This window comes from Mesoplodon bidens (assembly GCF_964165515.1).
Source record: "Mesoplodon bidens genome assembly, chromosome: 2".
NCBI classification, from domain to species: domain Eukaryota; kingdom Metazoa; phylum Chordata; class Mammalia; order Artiodactyla; family Ziphiidae; genus Mesoplodon; species Mesoplodon bidens.
The window spans coordinates 102818723-102840201 of record NC_138177.1 but is presented as its reverse complement, the minus strand read 5'-3'; the positions used below and the strand labels follow the sequence as shown (position 1 = coordinate 102840201).

The 21479-nt window shown below is 37.2% G+C and overlaps 1 protein-coding gene across 2 annotated transcripts in view; it reads left to right on the top strand.

The window, feature by feature from the left end:
• The first annotated feature begins 1813 nt into the window (after nt 1-1813).
• Nucleotides 1814-21479, top strand: part of ABCD3 (ATP binding cassette subfamily D member 3) — a 90283-nt gene continuing 70617 nt past the window's right edge. For both annotated transcript variants that reach the window (XM_081222788.1, XM_081222789.1), the window contains exon 1: nt 1814-1997. In XM_081222788.1, the coding sequence (XP_081078914.1) occupies nt 1888-1997 (110 nt within the window). In that variant the 5' untranslated portion in view covers nt 1814-1887. The remainder of the gene's footprint in view (nt 1998-21479) is intronic.

The following is a 21479-nucleotide window of genomic DNA, read 5'->3' as shown; positions in this document are numbered from 1 at the left end:
CTCTGCTGTGTGGTTTCCTTTGCTGCAGCAAGTTAATAAACCTAACTTTGTTGGGTTACAGGTTTGTCCCTGGTGGTCTTTATATGATGGGCTTATGAAGAACTAAAATTATTTGAGCTCATTATTAACTAATTTCATTTTTTAAGAATCACTCATGCTCCTTGAAGAAGGGTATCTTTTAGAATATCTTGCCCAATGAGTCATTCTTATCTTTCCTCTGAACTATAGTCTACTTCTTAAATATATCTTTTCTTTGAAATATAATCTATTTACTAATTAGACATGTTTTGGACTAACCTTGCATGCCCTTCCTTCAGTGGTACAAACTCCAAGATGATACAGTCACTTTCTCCCAAGGTCCCTAACACTTTCACAGTACTATGCAATTTATTAGTGAATTAGTAGCTTTCCCTCTTGTCTTACTGAGTGACTCTTGTAATCTTTATTAGGCAACTACCAATTTATATTGAGAAAACACCTAGGAAACCACTGTTTTGTGGGCTAAAGTGGGCTACTTTAGTATGTGTATTATGCAAGGTTTTATGTACTTATTTTCTGACTGACACACTTGCTTTTTTCTCGTTTCCTCAACTAAAGACAGGGACTCGCTAGTCACTGTACATACCCGAGTCTAAATGCTAAGGATAAGAAATTCTGTATCATAGGGCCTGACAGAAGAATGCTGTAATCTGTAATGCCCTTCTGATTCTGAGAGTAAGGCCAGCATTAATACAATGCACTCTTGTTATGTCTGAATGTCCCTCTGCAAAGAACAGTGTTTCTCAAACTTTTTGTTTGATCAGATCCACATTAAGAAATACATTTTTTTTTTTTTTTTTCTGTACGCGGGCTTCTCACTACTGTGGCCTCTCCCGTTGCGCAGCACAGGCTCCGGACGCGCAGGCTCAGCGCCCATGGCTCACGGGCCCAGCCGCTCCGCAGCATGTGGGATCTTTCCGGACCGGGACACGAACCCGTGTCCCCTGCGTCGGCAGGAGGACTCTCAACCACTGCGCCACCAGGGAAGCCCAAGAAATACATTTTGTATCACCCCTCGGGACACATAGATATAAAAGACTGGTATAAAAATTTCTCAAAACAACTCCTTTACATGTAATGCACTCTGAGATTGTTCTATTGTGTTCTATTCTTCTAGATTTCATTAAAAAAAAGTGGTGGTCTCCATCTATCAAACCGATAACACAATCCCCTAGAGATTATAATCGATGGTTTAGAAAACACCGCCTTGGCAAAAGGTTTTTGATTTGTAGTCATTCTTTCCACATTTCCGTACACCTCGGAGAGTTCCCCACAGCTGTTTTCATCTAAAAGATTACTGTGCCCTCAGTTTTGTGTAAATGCTCTGTGACGGGGCCGTTTCCCTTCTTCCTGGCTCCTTTAAGAGGGTGGTAACGGCCCATACTGGAGGTGGAGTGGCAGGTCCCACCAATCCCCCGGCGCAGGCCAGGCCCGCTTTTCCAGTTCGTGTGAAAGCCTGCGCGTGTGTGCGCGCGGAGGTGGGGGGTAGGGGTGAGCCAGTGGCGACACACTGACCCAGCAGTAGCCAGGAGCAGCAGAGGGAGGCCCAGGGCCGTTTCCGAGCCCGCGTCCTCGGAGACCCTGCGAGGGTCAACGCGTGCGCAGAGCGCGTCCCGGGACCTTTCCGGCCTCCGTGGCGCCCGCGCGCGCTCCCCACGAGCTAAAGGCCGAGGTGGGCTCCGGCGCGCGGCCGGTGCGGCGGCGCGCGCCAGGGGGCGGTCCTGCGCGGCCGGCACTGCCCGCCCCCCGCGCGCTCCTCTCCTCCCAGTCTCCCCCGCGCTTCCTGCAGTACGGTAGTCGCCGCCGCGTCCCCGTGCCTGTCCCCGTCTCGCTAGCACAGGCTGTGCCATGGCGGCCTTCAGCAAGTACCTGACCGTGCGAAACTCCTCGCTGGCGGGGGCCGCGTTCCTGCTGCTTTGCCTGCTCCACAAGCGACGCCGCGCCCTCGGCCTGCACGGGTAAGAAGGCCCGTGGCCGCGCTGCCTTCCCGGGCCCGAACGTGAGCTCCCCGCGTTCTCTTCTTCTTCGTCCGGCGGACGAGTCCCTTTGCCCCGCGGGGTCAAGCGGAGAGGGGGCCGGCTGCGGCCGATGCCAGGCTCCAATGTCAGGATGTCCGGTATCCCCGCGGCGCGGGCGTCCCCCGTGCTCCCTGCGCTCCGCCGGCCTGTCCGGCTGCTCACTCTGCCCCCGGGTGTGCGAATCTTTTTCCTGCGCCCGCTAGCAAACCCGTGCCTCTGCCCCGAGGCCGTCGCCCCTGATGTCCTCCCCTTTTTTGCATCAACACCACCACCTCCTTTTTGCATCAACTTTATGGGTGTATTCTTGTTTTGCCATCTCATCTCCTGACAGACCGTGGATTTGCTTTGTGGACGTGTATGTGTGATTTGAGGATGGGGATTGGACTCACCAGGCTGGCGGCTGTTGTCTAAGTCATTGGATGAGTGAGATTTGGCACGATTCCTTAGTAGTTGCTGGTGAAAGTCGCGAGGATGGTTCGTGTGAACTATCCTGGGTCCATTTGGCAAAGTTGCTTTCTAAAGTGGTGTCCCCTTCGAGTTGGCCAGTGAACGCCCTAGCATTTCATCGGAAAAGCTGAATCGGTTCCGAGGTATTTGGAGGGCAAGGTTCGTTTTCCCTGACTCGCAGGTGGAACGTGAAAGTGTGTTCTAGATAAGGGTCCAGATCCCTTTTGATGATATGCCGCTGCTTCTCCCTCGAGAATTTTAATGTTTAAATTTAACTTTGGGAGATTATAAGATTAGAGAAGGAAGAGAGAGAACTGAGTTACTGTTGTGGCGTTACAAGACATTTTTTATTTGCTGGGAGTCACTTTCATTCAGCAAATGAGTGAGAAAAGGCTACTTCCAAAGCATTCTTGCTACTATTGGATATTTCATATTAAATCTTAGCATAGTGCTTTCATCCATTTTACTTCATTTCTTTGGGCAGGTACTGTTGCCTTCTGTTCTGATTTGCCTAATATATCTTATTAGTAGTAGATTTTGGACTAAAACACTGACAAGTGGCCTTACTTCCCATGAAGTTCTTACTAACCTTCCCCTGGCTTCTTTATCTTATTAGTCTGGAGCAGCGGTCTTTCTTTTCCTTCCTAAATCTGCTTAACAAAGTTGAAAATGATTTGCTTCTTTGTCAGGACAGTACAGTACCTATTCACTTTTCCTCTCTTCAGTTTGCTTTTAAAATGATTTATTCTGGAAAATATAAACAAAATTTTCTGTTAGATTGTGTGCTTTCTGATCTCCCAGTTGCAAATGGAAGTTATTTGTTATCTGGGAATATGCCAATAGAAAATGCTGAATGCTATAAAATAACTTTGAATGACATTTTTGCAGAGAAGTGTTTTAGTGCATAGAACAGGTGTTTTAGTATGGGAGAGGGGGATTTGAGGACAGCCCTAACAGCTCTGGCTTGCTTTTATGATGTTTTTAATTAAAAACTTTGTTTTATTGGAGTATTACATACTTGTAGAAAAATACACATAAGTGTAGAGCTTGAAGAGTTTTCACAAGTAGAACTCACTCATGTAATCATCACCCTCATCTGCACCCAGATAAAAATATTATCAGCAACCCAGAAGCTCTTTTCAAGTCCCTTCCAGTCACAGCTAAAGTAGTTACTGATTAATAAGGCCATAGATTATTGAGCGAGGGAAATTTTAAACATAATCTAATGGGAAATAGTAGCAATAATAGCAAGATGGTATAATGCAGTCAGTTTTATTAAATAATTTAAGTGTTTATTCATTATTGTGTAAACTGCTTTACAAACCTCTTTTTGAGAAACTGTGTAAACTTTTGGGGGGATTAAATTATGCAACTGTTAATTTACTGAACAAAAGATTGTTGTTAATCTTTTGCACTGGCAGTAGTGAGGAAAATCTTTTATTTTACACATTAGTTTGTGGGAGGAGAATGCAAATTATGAGCAGATAAGCATGTTTAAATTACTGAGGTAAAATGGTTGAATTACTATAAAACCATTAAGAATGGTGTCAAATCTATCTTTGTAGATAATATACTTCCATAATCATTTGGATATCTTTCAGCTGCTATCTTTGGCATCATAGTTTGAAAATCAGAAAATTCTAACTTTATATTTTACTGGCTTTTCGGGTAGCTTTGGTAACAGGGCTAATTAATTTTACTATTTAGTGCCTAATTAAGGAACCTGTGACTGCTTGACCTTTATTTGTCTATGCTATTGACAGTAGATTTGTCTTAGAAGATATTCCTTAGAACCAGATAGTTAATAAAGATAATAAAATCACTTTAAAAGTTACAGTGTCATTTTATTCCAGACATTGGGAGAATGAGTAATTTAATGTTCTGAGTAAGTTTTTAGTTACATATGATTTGACTGGGTGAAATTTACTTTTTATTATGGAAAATTTTACACATATTCAAAGTAAGCAGAATAATATAATGGACCTCCTATACACTTCACACAAGAAGTACCATTAACATTTTACCATTCTTGTTTCTTATAGCTCCTTGCTCCCCACCCCTTATTTTTACAGATTTTTAGGTAAAATTTATATATATTGAACTGTACACATCTTGTACATTTTTAAAATAAGTGGATACAATAGTATAACACATCCCTTTCATAAATTAGAACATTTTCATCTCCCCAGAAAGTTCTCTTGTATTCATTCTACATGACCACCATACTAACCTTTTTCACCCTAGTTTTGCTTAATCGTACATCTTATTTTGTTTATTATTTATATGGGGAATAGTGGAATCTTTTTACTCATGGATAAAGGAGACCATGTATTTCAGTTCAAAGGAAGTATCTGTTTCAGAATGTTGTATTACTAGGTGCTATGGGTTGGAGAGGTGTGTGTGTGTGTGTGTGTTACACATACATTAAAGAAATATATGACATCTTTAAGTGTGAATTAGTTAAAAATGTAAGATGATGACAATGCAGTGTACAGACAGTCATATTAAAAATCTTGAGAAAGAAGAGATTAATGTGTTTGGGAAGAGTTAGGGAAGGTTTTATGAAGGATGTGAGCTAAGCCTAGAAAGAGGGTAGGAATGAATAACTGGAGATAAATTGAATGTCAGTAGCAGCCTTTATCAGATTTTTGTTGCCTTTTATGGGAGGAAGAAGCTTGGTGGTACTCTTTCAGTCCAAACACAAATATAATCATGTTATTTCTTCATTAAAATCTTTGAGCTATTCTAAACTACAAAATTCTTAGCATGAGTGAATGATGTTCATGATCTGGTCCTTTGCTATTTCTAGTCAGCCAGCCATATGGAATTAACACACTCTGAGTAGGAGAGGCTCTGCCCAGCCGTTGCCCTCTTATTGTAATCACTGTCATCCCCACCACTTCTTCCCACCCTCTGATGTTTATTTTCCTTCAAGACTCAGTTCAGTTAGCACTTTCGTGTCTTTTCCTTATCTGCAAACTGATGTTGTTGTCCTCTGCTCTCAGGCTGCTCTAAGCATTCCCCTACTCAAGTTACCACTCTGTATGGTAGTTTATTTTCTTGGCTTCTACCTGCATCAGACTGTGAGTTTCTGGAGGGCATGGACTGAGTCATCTTTAAATTCCTAGTTTGCACATGTCATAGGATAAACATTCAGTAAGTATTTATAGGGTGGACAAATGATGTAGAATAGTTGAAGAATTTTTAAGGGTAATTGTCTGACAGGCAGTTGGAGATGGGGTACTAGTTCAAACATGAGTAAAGGCATTATCTTCAGAGAAGTGATTGTTGTGTACCTGAGATTATATAACAGGAACTGGGGGTAGGAAATCAGTGGGCCAGTATTAGAAGGCAGGGAAGAGACCAGTCTACATTGCCAAACTATTTTATGATCTTAATAAAACCAAACAAAGAACAAAAACAGAACAAAGCAGTTTTCTTTCTCTTCCCATGAATGCTTGTCAAAGTTCAGATTTCTCTTCCTGGATTTCAGAACCTTCCTTTATCTGGTCTCACCTTACCTGGCTAATCTTTTATTCCACTGCCTGCCAGTGACTACTCTCTGTTCCAAATAGGCCAGTTTCTGCACTGTTTTCTGAACAGGCCACACTCATTCCTGGCTTTGGAGCCTTATTCATGATATTAGCCATACCTGGAATATCTATCTCTTCCTGTATCCTCTGTTGTTCAACTCTTATCCTTTAAGGGTTACATCAAGGTCACCTTTTCCATGAAGTAATTTTAAACAACCCCTTTTTAATCTTATGAACCATGTATTTAGGTACTTTTCTCTTTTCATCTATTAATTGTTTGACTGGGTATGATCTAGTTGTTAGCCATCAGAGTGTAGCCATGTCCACCAGCTTATGGGGTCCTCCTTCGTCCTTTTTCAAATCCCCAATCTATTGATGGTAGGAATAACCAAATATTTTTGGAGAGTTTCAGGGAGCTTTTGTTTCTCTTAGTCATGCCTTACTTCTATGCTTCTGCTCTATTTTAGATCCCACTTGTATGTTGTCTCTTGAGCCTGTCATTTTGGTATCTGCCTTGATTCCTCCAAAGCATCAGTCACAAAGCAGGTATTTGTAGTAGAGCTTTACTGAAAATTTGGGAGTAGTGGCAGGGATTATATTGCAACATAGGGAACAGCTTAAAATGGAGAAGTTCTTTTATTTACAAGTTTCTTTTTTTTTTTTTTTTTAAACACAAAGGTGCTTTATTTCAAGTCCACGCCATCTAAATCTACTGAGTACAGTAACCGGGACCGGAGAGGGGACGTATTAGAACCTAAACAATGACATTTATAAGTTTCTTGTACATTCCCACTGTTGGAAATTTGTTGGCTATTTTCCCCTGAGACTCAGCCCTGTGGCCTGTTGCTGGGTCTTTTCTGTACCCCTTGGATGTTTCCATATCTCTAGCTTCTACTCCCTGTACTCTCTCTCTCCCCACTAACCTCCCTACAGCTTTCCTGCATACTGAATTCAGCTTTCCTTCTTGAGATCTGCTCCTTTCATATCAAGCTTTAGAAGGGGCTGGCTTCACTTTTCTCAGTTTCACGGGCTCACTGAATGTTCTGCAAAGTACAGGCGTGTGTCAGGTGAGGGGCTGGAGTTGAATGAGACTCTTAGGATGAACCATGAGTGGATGTTGTAGGGTTCATCACCAAATGGATCCTCAGAATAAAAAGGAGATGCTTAAGCAGCTATAGGTAAAGAAGGCCTTAAAGGATTTGCCAGGAAAAGCAGCTCCATACAGAAACCAACTGATGCAGGTCATGTTCTCAGAACTGTGCAGCTGTCTGTGGTATGCTGGGGGTAACTGGGTACTGACTGTTTAATTATTATAATTAAACTTCTCAGCTTTGGGCACATTAGCATCATTGGCCAGGCATTCCATTTTAGGGCTTTTGCAGTTGCTATTCCCCTGCCTGGAATTCTCTTTCCCCATACATCCTCATTGTGTTCCCTCCCATTTTTCTTAGAGCTGTGGTTACTGTTTGTTTAAATAACAATTTTTTTCTTGCTACAAGTGTAAATGTTGTCTCCTGAAGTATATTATGAGCTCTTTAGGAGCCAGGCCCCTTCTATATGCATGGGTAAAGCAAGTCTTAGAAATTTATAGAAATAGTATCATTATTTTATGACCTGCTTTTGACACTTAACAATAGAGTAGAAACACTAAAGACAATATTAAGAAATTAAAAATCATGTACTTTGGTGTACAACAGACACTAACACAGTATTGTGAAGCAGTTATACTCCAATAAAGATCTATTAAAAAATCATGCATGTCATCACCATAACACACATATTGTTTTATTTTTATTACCTTTTATTATTTATATGCATATATTTTTACACAGTTATATACATGGTTTGCTATTTTCATTTAAAGCATAGACATCATTCCTGTGTTTCTACATGAACCTCATTACTATATTTGAAAAGAAATACATACATACTCCTTTGTGTAACTATATCATAATTTATTTTACCCTTAAATATTTGGTATCTAGATTGCTTCTGTAATTTTTACGGATAATACTATGTGTGTTTGTGAGTGAACATTTCTGTTTCTGCTGAGTTATTTCCTTGGAATAAATTGCCAGAATTAGGATTAATGAATGAAGGTTATAAGCTTTCTTTAGTGTTTGTGGAAAAGGAAAACATAAACATTCTGGAGCTACACAAATTCCACATATTACTTTTTAAGAATTGTGCCATAGAATACTATGAATGGGTGCTAATTTAATTCTCTAATCATCATTAAGGGATGTTTGAATTTTTTTGGAGGGGGAACTACTTTAGAGATGTAAAATAATGTTTCAGGATTATTTTAATTTCCAAGAATGCATATTTTTATATGCAGAAACCTGTCTTTATTATGGAGGCACTCAGCATAGTATAAAACATGGTCTTTGGTGTTAGATATGGGTTCAGGTTTTTATTCAACCATCTGCTAGACCTGTGATCTTGGTCAATTTACTCAGCCTCTTTGAGCCTCAGTTTTCTCATCTGTAGAACAGGGATAATAGTATTTACTTAATCAGTAGTTGTGAGGATTAAATGAGAAAATGTCCTAACTCAGTAGCTGGAACAAAGGTCAGTAAAAAGAAGATAGCTTTAGCTTTCCCTGTGCTTACCAAAGGACAGCAAAACATCCCATTGTTATGTACTCAGTAACTATTGAGCCTTCATAAAAATTTCCTCAAATATGCCCACGAAAATCTCCCTAAAGAAACCTTTCGAATTGATAGACTCATTCAGAGTTGGAAAGTATTTAAGTTACTGTTATGTGACATGGTTTCAGTCCTCTGTTTTTTTTTTTTTCAGTTGTTGCTTCCTGAATATGATACTCTATTTCTCCACCCCTTAAAGGGAGGTGTGAAACTGAATTCATTATTCTAAGTGTGGTCTAACTGACAGAGTGGAGTGGGGCTGTTACCTGCTTTGTAAATCCAAAACTTTTGTTAAAATAGGTGAGGTTACATTCATTTTTGTGACAGTCAGTATTCTTCACTCATATTTTAGCTTGCACAATTGTTTTCCCTTCCTTTCCCCTTCTTAGCTTGCTGTGTTTGATTTTTTTTTTTTTTAAACCTGGGTGTGGGTATTTACAACTTATCTTTGGGCACATCACTTTCTCCTAAATTTTTTTTTCATCATGCACATTTAAAAAAAATTTATTGGAGTATAGTTGCTTTGCAATGTTGTGTTAGTTTCTATTGTACAGCAAAGCGAATCAGCTATACATATACATATATCCCCTCTTTTTTGGATTTCCTTCCCATTTAGGTCACCTCAGACATTGAGTAGAGTTCCCTGTGCTATACAGTAGATCCTGCACATTTAATTAGTATCCTTTCTGTATATTTTGTCAATAAGTTATTGGACAGGACTAAGTATAGAACAATGTATTTATGTCACTATAGCCTTTCTTTTAAATGATACCTTTTGGGGGTTGTATTGGTTCTCATCTTTAACTTACCTGGTACCTTTTCACACCTTTCCTTTTGGTGATATTTTGCACTCGGACAGTAGGGCTAGGCGTTTGATCCATACTGGGCCAGTCAGAATCCTTCCTCCTCTGCGATGTTTCTGCTGTGGAGTCAGTGGGGAATGGTCTTCCTTTTTCGGTCATGGATGATGAATATCACCACCTTCTAATCTGTTGCAATAAAATATAAACTGGAATTATTATTATTATTATTTTATTGGCCTCACCACGCAGCTTGCAGGATCTTAGTTCTCTGACCAGGGATTGAGCCCATGCCCACTGCAGTGGAAGCGTGGAGTCCTAACCATTGGACTCCCAGGGAATTCCCTAAACTGGAGTTACGAAGAAGAAAGATAGGCGCTCTTTATAATTTTCTTTAGAGTTATATATGGCAAATTAAATTTTATGCAAAATGGGTACTGTATTTCCCTATTGTTATTTTTTTTGGAGTGATTTTTTTACAGAATGTTAGAGTTGTTTATAAATGACATTTGTAGTCATTTCTACAAAAAATTAGACATAAGGCCCTTGCTTAAGAATATGGCTTTTATCATAACATTCTTTTTATGAGGAAATAACCTTTGTTTTAGGCATCTCTTTTAAGAATATAGCCTTCCATAAGCATTAGGATAAAATGGTCTGGATAACTGATGGTTGTGTGTTTTTTTAAAAAAAACATGCATTTGTTGTTTGGCTAATTAGCAGTCCTGAATGATTGCAATTAAATTAATAAAGTATAAAATTGAAAATAAAGCTCATCAAAGCATTCAGCTAATTTGGAATCTGAATAGACGCAACAATCTCACATACCACTGTAATGGTACCATAATAATAGACATAAACATGGGTTGTATGGTTTACTCTCTGCTGAAGAAGTTATTGGCATTAATTTAGTGCCAGTAGTTATCTGTTGGCATTAAAAATAAATGTACTATGTGGATGAGGCAGCTTCTCTAGGTAAATCATAATTTGGTTATTTAATCAGCATACTGTGTCACTACATGTCGCTATTTAAAACATTTACACTTTCATAAACCTATGAAGTAAGCAACAAGACACATAGTGTCTCCTCAGAAGGAAAAAGTATGGTCCTATAAATTTATCATACTTTAGTGAGTAGGACTTGTTTACATTTCAGCTTCTCTGAAATTAGGATGCAATTTACAGCTGACGCATCTTAGCTTTGATTAATATGGTATTGGCATATTGTTACATTTCCTTTTTACTATGCATGTTTTTAATTTGCTTATAAAAATGCTTCATGGTAATTTACATCAAACTCAATCTTCTGACTCCATATTCAGTGTTACTGTCATTCTTTCTTCATTATATCTTAGAGGTTAACTTAAGTTAACTTAAGTTGAGGTAGAATCAGATCTTTTCCTCATTCCAGAACAAGGACTGGAGGAAGTAGGGTGGCATGGGAATCAATGAACCACTCAAAGAAAGGGACCCAAAGATCATGCACTAACTCATAAAACATCTCGTGCCTGCTACGTGTCAGATGCTGGGTTTATAGAGATGAAAAAAAGGTCCTATTCTCGAGAGTTGGGGGGTATGATACAAGTCTGTACCTTCATTCAACATTTAGTGCTAGGTGCTGAGGACACACAGTAGTGAATGAGAGTAGGTCTGTTTCCTAGATGGATCCTGTAGTGAGAGAAGACAGCCCATTTCATTTTAGTTTTGTATCGGGCACTTGGGAAGATTAAAAATTAAATCAGGCAAGATTTTTGCTGTTAAGAAACCCACAGACCATTAAAAGAGAGAATCCTGTGTCTGGACATTTCACACCAAATTTCTAGTTAAGAAAAGAAACTCCTGGTATATTTTATTTAAAATATTATTCTCCATTTACCTGTGATACAATTTTGTTGCATCAGGAAATTAGATTTAAGGTGTTTTCAACTATGGTATTCATTTTCTTTCCCCTGCAGTAATGCCCAAGATGTGTTGTTTAGTAAAGCAGTGGAGGCACGGGGGGAGGCAAGTGTAGGACAGAATCAATGAAATGATCCCATTTTTAACGAAAGTATCAGATAATTTCCAATTTAACTATTGATGAGTGAATGCATTTCTCTCTGCATTTTATCACTGGTTCAACAAAATAGCTACTTCCCCTTACTTCATTGAAGAAAATTTCAATGTGGAAGGAAATACAATGTTTATCCAGTACATTCTATTGAATGCTTCTTGTATGTCTCTAAGCTAGGCATTGAGATACCAAATTGATGAACGTTATTTCTAACCCCTGTCTTGTGGAAACACAAATACATAGAAAAGTTGTACAAGTCAGTATGACTAGACCTGTGGTCTAATAATAATTCTGTGGGAGGGAGCGCTGAATTGGGAATGTTTGATTGTTTTGGTTGTTACCTGGGGAGGTTTCACTTTTGTGCCTGATCTTAAGAGATAAGGCGTAAAAGGCATTCTAGGTAGAGAAAATAGCATGAGCAAGGCATGGCGTTAGTGGAGTTATGATTTGAGAAGAAGGGACTGCAAAGACATGAAGCTGGTAACCTTACTATTAACTATTTATTGAGCACTTGCCATATTATAGGTTCTAAATATTTTACATTTATTCCTCACAACAGTCTTTTGAGATAGTTGTTTTTTTATCTTTATTTTATTGATGAGTAATCAGAAAGGTAAAAATGGTACCTGATTATAAGAGTTCTTACGTTTGAATTAGCCAGGTGGAGGGTAAAAGACAGAATAAAACATTTTTATCAGATCCTTCAGATAGATTTGTAACCAAGCAAGGCCTCATGTGCCCATGGACAGAAAGCCAAACTCTTGACAGCAGGTGTTTTCAGCAAAGTAAGGGTTTATTGCACGGCACCAAGCAAGAGAGTGAGAGACAAGCTTCAGATCCACTCCATCTTGGTCTTTGAGTTAGGGATTTTTTTTTTTTTTAAAGGGGAAAAACAAAGGCTGGGACTAATCATCATCTTGTGACATTTCTTCATCATAGTTTCGGGAGTTGGAATGTTCTGGTTTATGAGGCTCAGACCAGGTGGTCCGTGGCTTGGGGGTCCATTAGCTCATCTTGCCCTGGAGAAACAACCTGGGTTTGTATGTTAATGATGATATATATAATAGCAATTTTAGTACATTAACGATGTTATCGACAATAGCAGTTTTCGTCATCTGACTCTGGTTGATTAGTCTTCAGTTAGCACAGGATTGAGGTCAGAGGGGACAAAAAAGGCAATAAAGAATTGGATAGAGAGAGTAATCATAAACTCAGTGAGGGAACTCGGTTTCAGATTCAAAAGAACAGTCAAGAATCATTCAGGGGCTAAGAAAAAGACTTATGTTAAATTCAAAGTTATGTTAATTGTTAGATTAACAGTTTTATTGTATATTAATTTTAAAATATAGTCATGGTGAAATACTCTTAAGATTTTTAAAACATTTTTATTGTATATTATACAGCAAATACAGAAAAGTGCATAAAACACATATATAAATTAATGACTTTTTTTGTAACTGCCACCCAGGTCAAGAAATATCTTTGCCATCCACCCAGAAGCCACATGCCCCTTCCCAGTCACAGCCCCTTCCCTGTACTATCCTGACTTCTATAGTAATTACATTGTGGCATTTCTTTATAATTTTATCACCCAAAGGTGCGCTCCTGAGCACTATAATTCAGATGTGTTTGTAGGATTTTTTGTTCAAGTCTCTCTTAATCTATGAGTCTGCATGCCATTTCTCTTTCCCCTTTGTTATAGTTTATTTGTTGAAGCAACCAGGTGTTTTCACCTATACATATTCTGTAATTTGGATTATGCCAGTTGTATAATTTTTCTTCATTCTCTGTATTTCCTGTAAATTGCTAGTTGGATCTAAAAGCTTGATCAAGTTTAGATTTTGTTTTTATTTTTTGGACAAGAATGCTTCCTAGGTGTTGATGTGGTATACTCTCTGTCATGAGGTATATAATGTCTGGTGGTTTCTTTTTGTGATTTGAGCAGCCACTGATATTTGATACCTAGAACAATGAGTTTATTAGGTCTTACAAAATGGTGATATTTGAATTCGGTTATTACTTCATTTATAAGGTGGAATGCTTCTGTAAAAAGGAAGTTTTCTTCATCTGTTTGGTTCCCCAGTGGTACAGTTCAGTTAGGAAAGGCAGGATGGATATTTGCTTCTTCATTATACATCAGTTTCTTGTTATTCTCTGGAGGTGACCAATGAATTCTTCTTAAGTGTCATTATGAACCTAATGATTCACTACTTGTAAATAAGTAGTTAATGCTCTGTTATAGATGCTTTGGAGGAACCTTTATGAATGCAGTGAATCTTATAAAAATATGAAATGTGCCTCAGTTATCAACTCTTGCATTGGTTTTATTTCTATTTAAATTTTAGAATCAGCAAGTTGGGATTTTGATGAGGATTTCATCTAATTTATAGATTAATTTCTAAAATTGGTTATAGTGCCCTTTTTTGTTGATCAATCTTGCCATGAGTTTGTAACATGTGTCAATTTTTTAAAAAATCTGACTTTCAGTTTTGCTTACCTCTGTTGAGTGTCTTTTATTTCATTTTATTTGCTTTTATCTGTATTCTTTTATTCTTTATACTTCAGTTAATTTTGTTCTTTTTCTAATGTTCACATAGATGATGAATTTTCAGTCTTTTCTAATGTATTCGTTTAAGGTTATTTAAGTTCTCTAAGCACTGTTTAGTTGTAAACATATCATTTGATATGTATATCATTCGTTTCAAATATTTTAAAAATTCCTTTGACCCATGACTTTTCACAAACCAAAGCGAATCTCTTTATTTATGTCAGTTACCTATTGTTGTGTAACAAACCACCCCAACAGTTATTTTACCCCCTTATTTCTATGGATGGCTGGGTAGTTCCTTTGCTTGTTTTGTTTGGGTTCCCTTATGAGGAACCCAGTAGAGGATTGGCTGCACTGGAAGGTTCATATCTGGTAGTTGGTGCTGGCTGGTGGCTGGATGCCTTGATTTTCATCTAAGTGACTATATCATTTAGTAGGCTGTACCAGTTCCTCACATGGTGGTCTCAGGTCAGCATTCCAAGAAGCCAGGGTGAAAGCAGAAAGGCTTCTACCCATTCTGTTGGCTAGAGCAAGTCACAAGCCTGGCCCAGATTCAAGGGTGGGAAAAAAGATTCCTCCTTTTTAGGAATTTGTCTCAGTATTTAGTATACTAGAATTTCAAAACATTTGGGAATTTTTCTTGTATTTTTCTTTTTGCTGTTAATTACCAGCATAATTGCTTTGTGGTTAGAGTATTGATTTTTTTCCTCATTTTATTTTTACCTCTTTTTGTTGTTTGGAAGTTATTCTCTATATAATTTTTTTTTAATTTTACTGGTTACCCTAGAAATTTTGCCATCTGTTTACCTTTTCAAGTCTAAATATTAATCAATAAGAAATACTTCATCATTCTCCCAGGCAGTAAAAGGACTTCAGAGCAGTGACCCCATTAACTTTTCCTCCTTATTTAGATGCATTTGTTGTGGGTTTTTTTTTAGCACTATAAGACATTATTATTATTGTTTTATATAATATTTAGAGTTAGTTATATATTTACCACATTCTTTGCTTTCCATTCCTTCTTGCAATCTATACCTTTCAACTGAGATCAACCCTCCTCTCCCCCATAATATGTCCTTTATAAATTTCTTTAGTACAAGTCTGCTGATGATGAACCCTCTCCATGTTGCCAGGGAATGTCTTTATTTGCCTTCATTCATGTAAGTGTCTTTTTTCCTGAATGTTTAATTCTAGATTGGCAGTAATTTTCTTTTTGTACATTGAAGATTTGATGCCACTATATTCTGGTTTCCATTATTAATGTTGAGAAGTCAACTGTTAGTTTGTAACTGTTGCTGCCTTGAAGGTAATTATTCTTTTATGCTCCTGTAGAGGCTTTTAAGGATTTATGTTTGTCTTTGGTTTTCTGAAGCTCACTATGATTTGGTTAGGTGTGGATTTATTTTTTATCAGTCTTGCTTAGAATTCACTGGGCCTTTTAATTTTTGTGGATTGGTGTCTTTCTTCCATTTTGGAATATTCTCAGCCATTACCTATGCCTTGTTTTCTTTCTTTATTTTTCCTGGACACCAACTAAGATAGTCTTATTGTAACCACTGTCTCTTATTTCTTTGTTTGCTGTCTTTTTGTTTTCTCCTTGCTATACTCTGTATAGTCAATTCTGACTTAGCTGCTAGATTATTAATTTTCTCTTCAGCTATGTGAAATCTATTAAACCTATTGATTAAATATTTAATTTTAATTTTATTTTTATTTTTAAGAATTCCATTTGGTTTTCTTAAGTCTGTGTAGCTTTTGATTATTTCCTTATCTTGGTAGATATCTTTGTTTTATTTTATCTATTTATTTCTTGAAATATAGTCTGCCTTGTTTTATAGGGTATGTTTGGAAATTCCAACATCTGAAATCTTTTTGGGTCTGCTCCTGTTTTCTGTAATTTCTACTGGTTCTTGGTTATGGAGTGTAGTTTCCTGTGTGCTTGGTTATTTTTGATTATGGTCTAGACATTTTATTTAAAATTACTTGTAGGAATAATTTTGAGGCTTATAGTAAACATACTTTCATTTTAAGAGGAAAGTTTACTTGTTAAAGTACCTGGGAACAGTATCAGTCAGGGAACAACTTAAACCAAGTTTCTTAAGAGCACATACTAAAATTTTTAGTACAGTAGCTTAATAAACAGGTGCAAGACTCGCATTTCAGATTTCATATTTTTGTTTCCCAAAGGAGTTATATCATTGTATATTCACGGTATTGTCATGTTAATTCCTGTCAAATCAACATCTCCACTCTTGAACTTCAAATCTAAACTTAAAAAAAAAAATCTTCTGGACAATTCCATATAGTTATCTTATTGGAACCTGAAATTTAACACATTTATAATGAGTCCAATGATTATTTCCCTGAATGCTTCTACTGTTATTCTTTATTATGGTAAATGGAATGACTGTCCTCGGGTTGCTTAGGGTGCAAACTGTTTGTGAGACCTGAGGAAAAATGATCTTTGCCTTGCAGGGCATAAGTTTGGAGCCGAAGGTTTCTAATACCTCCTGTATCTTTACATAGTTCTTTAAGTCTTTGCTCGTCTTCTCCTCTCGTTTCCATATTCAGTTAGGTCTTAGCTGTTATCTATTCCCTCACCCTGTTATTTCTAGCAATTTTCTTTCATCTTTCCATTTCCATAGCCAACACCTTTGTTCAGGTCTTCATCATTTCTGGGCCCTGATTGACCTTGGTTGTGTGCGTGTGCATGTGTGCCCACACACACAAACACTCACACACACACAGCTATATTTGATATGGCTAAGGAAGTGAATTGGGGGACAGTAGAAATGATAAGGAACCTACTTAGAAAGCAGGTGAGAAAATTGTTAGTTTACATGAGAAATTTTGATAGCCTGAACTGAAGTCGTTGCAATAGAGGAAAAGGAGAGCATGGAGAGAGATTGGATAGGGAGAGTATGAGAAAGGGAGAATATCTAAGAATAATTCCCAAGTTTGTGGCTTGGGTGATTGGATAGAAGAAGGTACATTCACTGAGTTAGGGCCCAGCTCAGAATGAGAAGGTGGAAGGGTAGATTTGGGGTGGAAAGGTAAGTTCAGACATAGAATGCATGTTGAGTTTAAAATGATTTCAGTAGATCCAGGTACAGATACCTTATTTAAAGTCAGGAGCTTAGGAAAGATGAGGGAGCTAGGGATCTGGGGAGTCATTAGAGAATGGGTGATAGCTGATATCATGGTTTTGACCGAGGTGTTCTAAAGTAGTATCTCTAGGGCCTAGAGATAATGGATCTAATGATTCATTCTTCAGGGTCCTAAAGTCTATGAGAATTTTCTAACTTTGTGTTTTCATCTTGGTGATAAATTATAAATAAATTAGTATAAGCACATTCTGGATCATCTGAATGACTACCATAGTATTGCAGATTTTTGTGCCCGTATTTGTGTTTGAATTGTTGCTTAAGTGATCATCGAAAGAGACCACATGTATGGTAGACAAATCTGCTGCATTAGAACCTACATCAGGCTGAAGGGTAGTAATGTAAAACTAAGAAAATCATCTTCAACCTTAGTATTCATACTGAATTATTTTGCTATTAAATTTTTCTTTTGTAGTGATAATTATAGGTGAAAGGTGTTTTCATAGAATTTCTAAGTAACTGAAATCTTATAATGAAGCTTTGGTTTGAAATCATGAAAAAGACGTAGAGCAATTGAGTAGTGTATTACTTTGTCACAAACTGTTAAAAGAACGTAGGGCTAACATGTAGATTATGTGTTTACACCAAGTGAATGCCTCATAAGATGTCATGGTGTACTCTGAATAAGGTATTTCATGGTAGCTTGAAGAGGGAAAAGTGATGGGAGAGCTGACTGATCATGTGGCCCGTTGTGGGTGTGTGTATGTATATGTATTGTGGGTGGATATGTGTGTATATATGTATATGTATGTTTTATATATATATGCAAATTATATTTTTGTGAGCAGTTACATTGCATGGATCTCCATTTGTCTCTATAAATACCAATTTGTAACACTTATTATTAGTAGTATTATTAGCAGTAAGTTCTATGACATTTTCACTGAGTATTTTAATTTTTAGAATTTTGGGGTATACTAATAAATTGATTATCCCATCAACATTACTGAAGCAGTGATTTAAGGCCAGTTCATTGTTTACAAAAGAAAAATAATGAAGATTATTTAAAAATCTTGGCTATTAACTGGAACATATAACACATAAATAATTCCTTCTACTCTTTTACCCCAGCACTGGTGATTAGTTGTAGCAGTGTTATCTCATCTATCACTTTAAATGAATGTTGATTCCATTTTTATTGGCTTTAAAATTTTTGCAAGTTTTTAAGTGATAAATTTTATTTTGTGGTTGTAGAAGAGCTGTAAACAAAAGGAATGTATACAGTTGACCCTTGAACAACATGTTTTCGAACTGCGAGGGTCCGCTTATGTGTGGATTTTTTTCACTACATATGTACTTCCATACTACATGATCCATGGTTGGTTGAATCCAAGGATCTGGAACCTCGGATACAGAAGGCCTACTGTATAGTTATAGGTGAATTTTCAACTGCAGTGAGGGTCAGTGCTCCTAACTCTCATGTTAAGGGTCAATTAACTTAATTTTATGCTTATACATTTTTAAAATTTTTATTTATTTATTTTTGGCTGTGTTGGGTCTTCGTCGCTGCGTGCGGGCCCCCCCAGTTGGGGCTACTCTCCGTTGCGGTGCGTGGGCTTCCCATTGCGGTGGCCTCTCCCATTGTGGAGCATGGGCTCTAGGTGCATGGGCTTCAGTAGTTGTGGCTCCCGGGCTTCAGCAATTGTGTCTCATGGGCTGTAGAGTGCAGGCTCAGTAGTGTGGCGCACAGGCTTAGCTGCTCTGTGGCATGTGGGATCCTCCCGGACCAGGGCTTGAACCCGTGACTTCTGCATTGGCTGGCGGATTCCTAACCACTGCACCACTAAGGAAGCCCGCTTATACATATTTAAGGAAGCACCAAATTAAGTCAATGCTGGGGTCTGTAAGAATTTTTTTTCCTTCAGGAGAGGTTCATATATTATCTGGAGTCCAGGAAACACTGGCCTAGAAAAATGAACTAAGTGAGAAATTTTAGGGTCACAGTTATTGTTCTGGGTAACTAAACTCTGATCAAAGTTTTCAGAATTGTTTTCTTTTTTTTTACTTAGTCTGAAAGTTATCTGAAAACTTCTCTTTTAATTTTTGTCAGTTTCTTTTTCCTAGTTTCATAGTTTGTTGGGGGAAGTTTCTGCTTATTAGTTTTACATATTTTGTTGGCATTATTAAGGAATAGTTAACTCCATCTCCTTCTCCCTCACCCCTTCAACAATAAAGAACAAACAAAATGTACTTTTCTATCGTGTTCTTAGGAAAAAGTCTCCCCTAGGTTTTGGTCATCTTTTTCTTTTATAGCTTTATTGAAGCTTTACTGATGTACAAGAAACTGCTTATGTTTAAAATACACAACTTAATGAGTTTTGACATGTAAGCACCTGTGAAACCATCAGTCCCATCAAGATAGCAAACATTTCCATCACTCCAAAGATCCCTCATGCCCCGTTGTAGTCAGTCTTCTCCCTTGCACCAGCCTGAAGCGACCACTGACCTGCTTTCTATAACTGTAGATTAGATTTGACTGGTCTAGAATTTCATGTAAGTGGGATCTACACTGTGTACATTTTTGTCTAGCTACTTTTAGTCGGCAGAATGATTTTGAGATTCATCCATGTTGTGTGCATCAATAGTTTTTTTTTTTAATTGTTGAGTACATTTTATGGAAATAACTACAATTTTTAAAATCCATTCACTTGTTGATGAACATTTGGATGTTTCCAGGTTTTGGCTATTAAAAATAAAGCAGCTATGAATATTTGTGTAAGGTTTATATATGGAAATATGCTTTTATTTTCCTTGAGCAAATACTTAGTAGTGGAATGGCTGGCTTGTATGGTAGGTGTATGTTTAACTTTTTAAGAAGCTGTTTTCCAAAGTGATTGTACCATTTTATATTCCCATCAGCAGTATAAGAAAATTCCAGTTGCTCCACATCCTTGATAACACTTGCTATGATCAGTCTTTTTAATCTTAGCCATTCTAGTGGATGTGTATAGTGGTTTCTCACTGTGGTTTTAATTTGAATTTCCCTATGAACTAATGATTTGGAGCATGTTTCCTGTGTTTATTTTCCATCCATACATTTTCTTTGACAAAGTGTCTGTTTAAATCTTTAAATGAATTGCCACCTTATTTGATTGTAAGAGTCTGTTATGTATTCTGAATACAAGTTTTTTCTTGGGTATGTATTTTGCATATATTTTCTCCCAGTTGGTGGCTTGTCTTAATTTTCTTAGTAGTATATTTTGAGAAACAGACATTTAGAATTTTGATGAATTCTAGTTTATTGATTTTTTTTTTCTGTGTGTAGTTTGTACTTTGTTCTATTTAACAAGTCTTTAACTCAAGATTACTGAGATCTTCTGTTTTCTTCTAGAAATTTTGTAGTTTTAGCTCTTACATTTAGGTCTCTGTTTCACTACAGGTTAATTTTTGTATATGGTGTGCAATAACATCTGAGGTTCCTTTTGATTTTTTTGCATATGTCTGTCCAGTTGATCCAGTACCATTTGTTAAAAGATTATCCTTTCCTCATTGAGTTGCCATGGCACTTTTGTCTTAAATCAATTGACCTTATATGTGTAGGTCTACTTTGGACTTTTCTGTTTCTTTGATCTCTGTGTATACTCCAGTATCAAACTCTTGATTAGTATAGCTTTATGATAAGCCTTGAAATCAGGTGCAATTCCTCCAACTTTGTTCTTCTTTGTAAAAATTTATTGATTGTTCTATGTCCTTTGCATTTACATACGGATTTTAGATTCAACTTGTTATTCTCTATAGAAAAGTCTGGTACGATTTTGATTGGGATTTCATTGTATTTCTAAATCAATTTGGAAAGAATTGACACTTTAATAATATTGAGTCTTCTGATCCATGACCATGATATATATCTCTCTATCTAGTCTTCTTTGAACATTTCTTTGCAATGTGTTGTAGTTTTCAGCATGCAAGTCTTGCACGTCTTTTTTTCTTTTTAATTTTAGCCCTAAGTATTTAATATTTTTGATGCTTTTATAAATGGTATGTTTAAAATTTCAATTTCCAATTGTTCTTCACTCATATGTAGAAATAAAATTGGTATTTATATATAGATGTTGTATCCTGGAAACCAGTTGAACTCACTTAGCTTTTTTGTAGATTCCTTAGGCTTTTCTATATAGTGTTTATAGAGTCTGCAATAAAGATAGTTTTACTTCTTCGTTTTCATTCTATGTGCCTTTTGTTTGTTCTGCTTACTTTATTGCACTGTGTCCTTCAGTAACAATACTGAA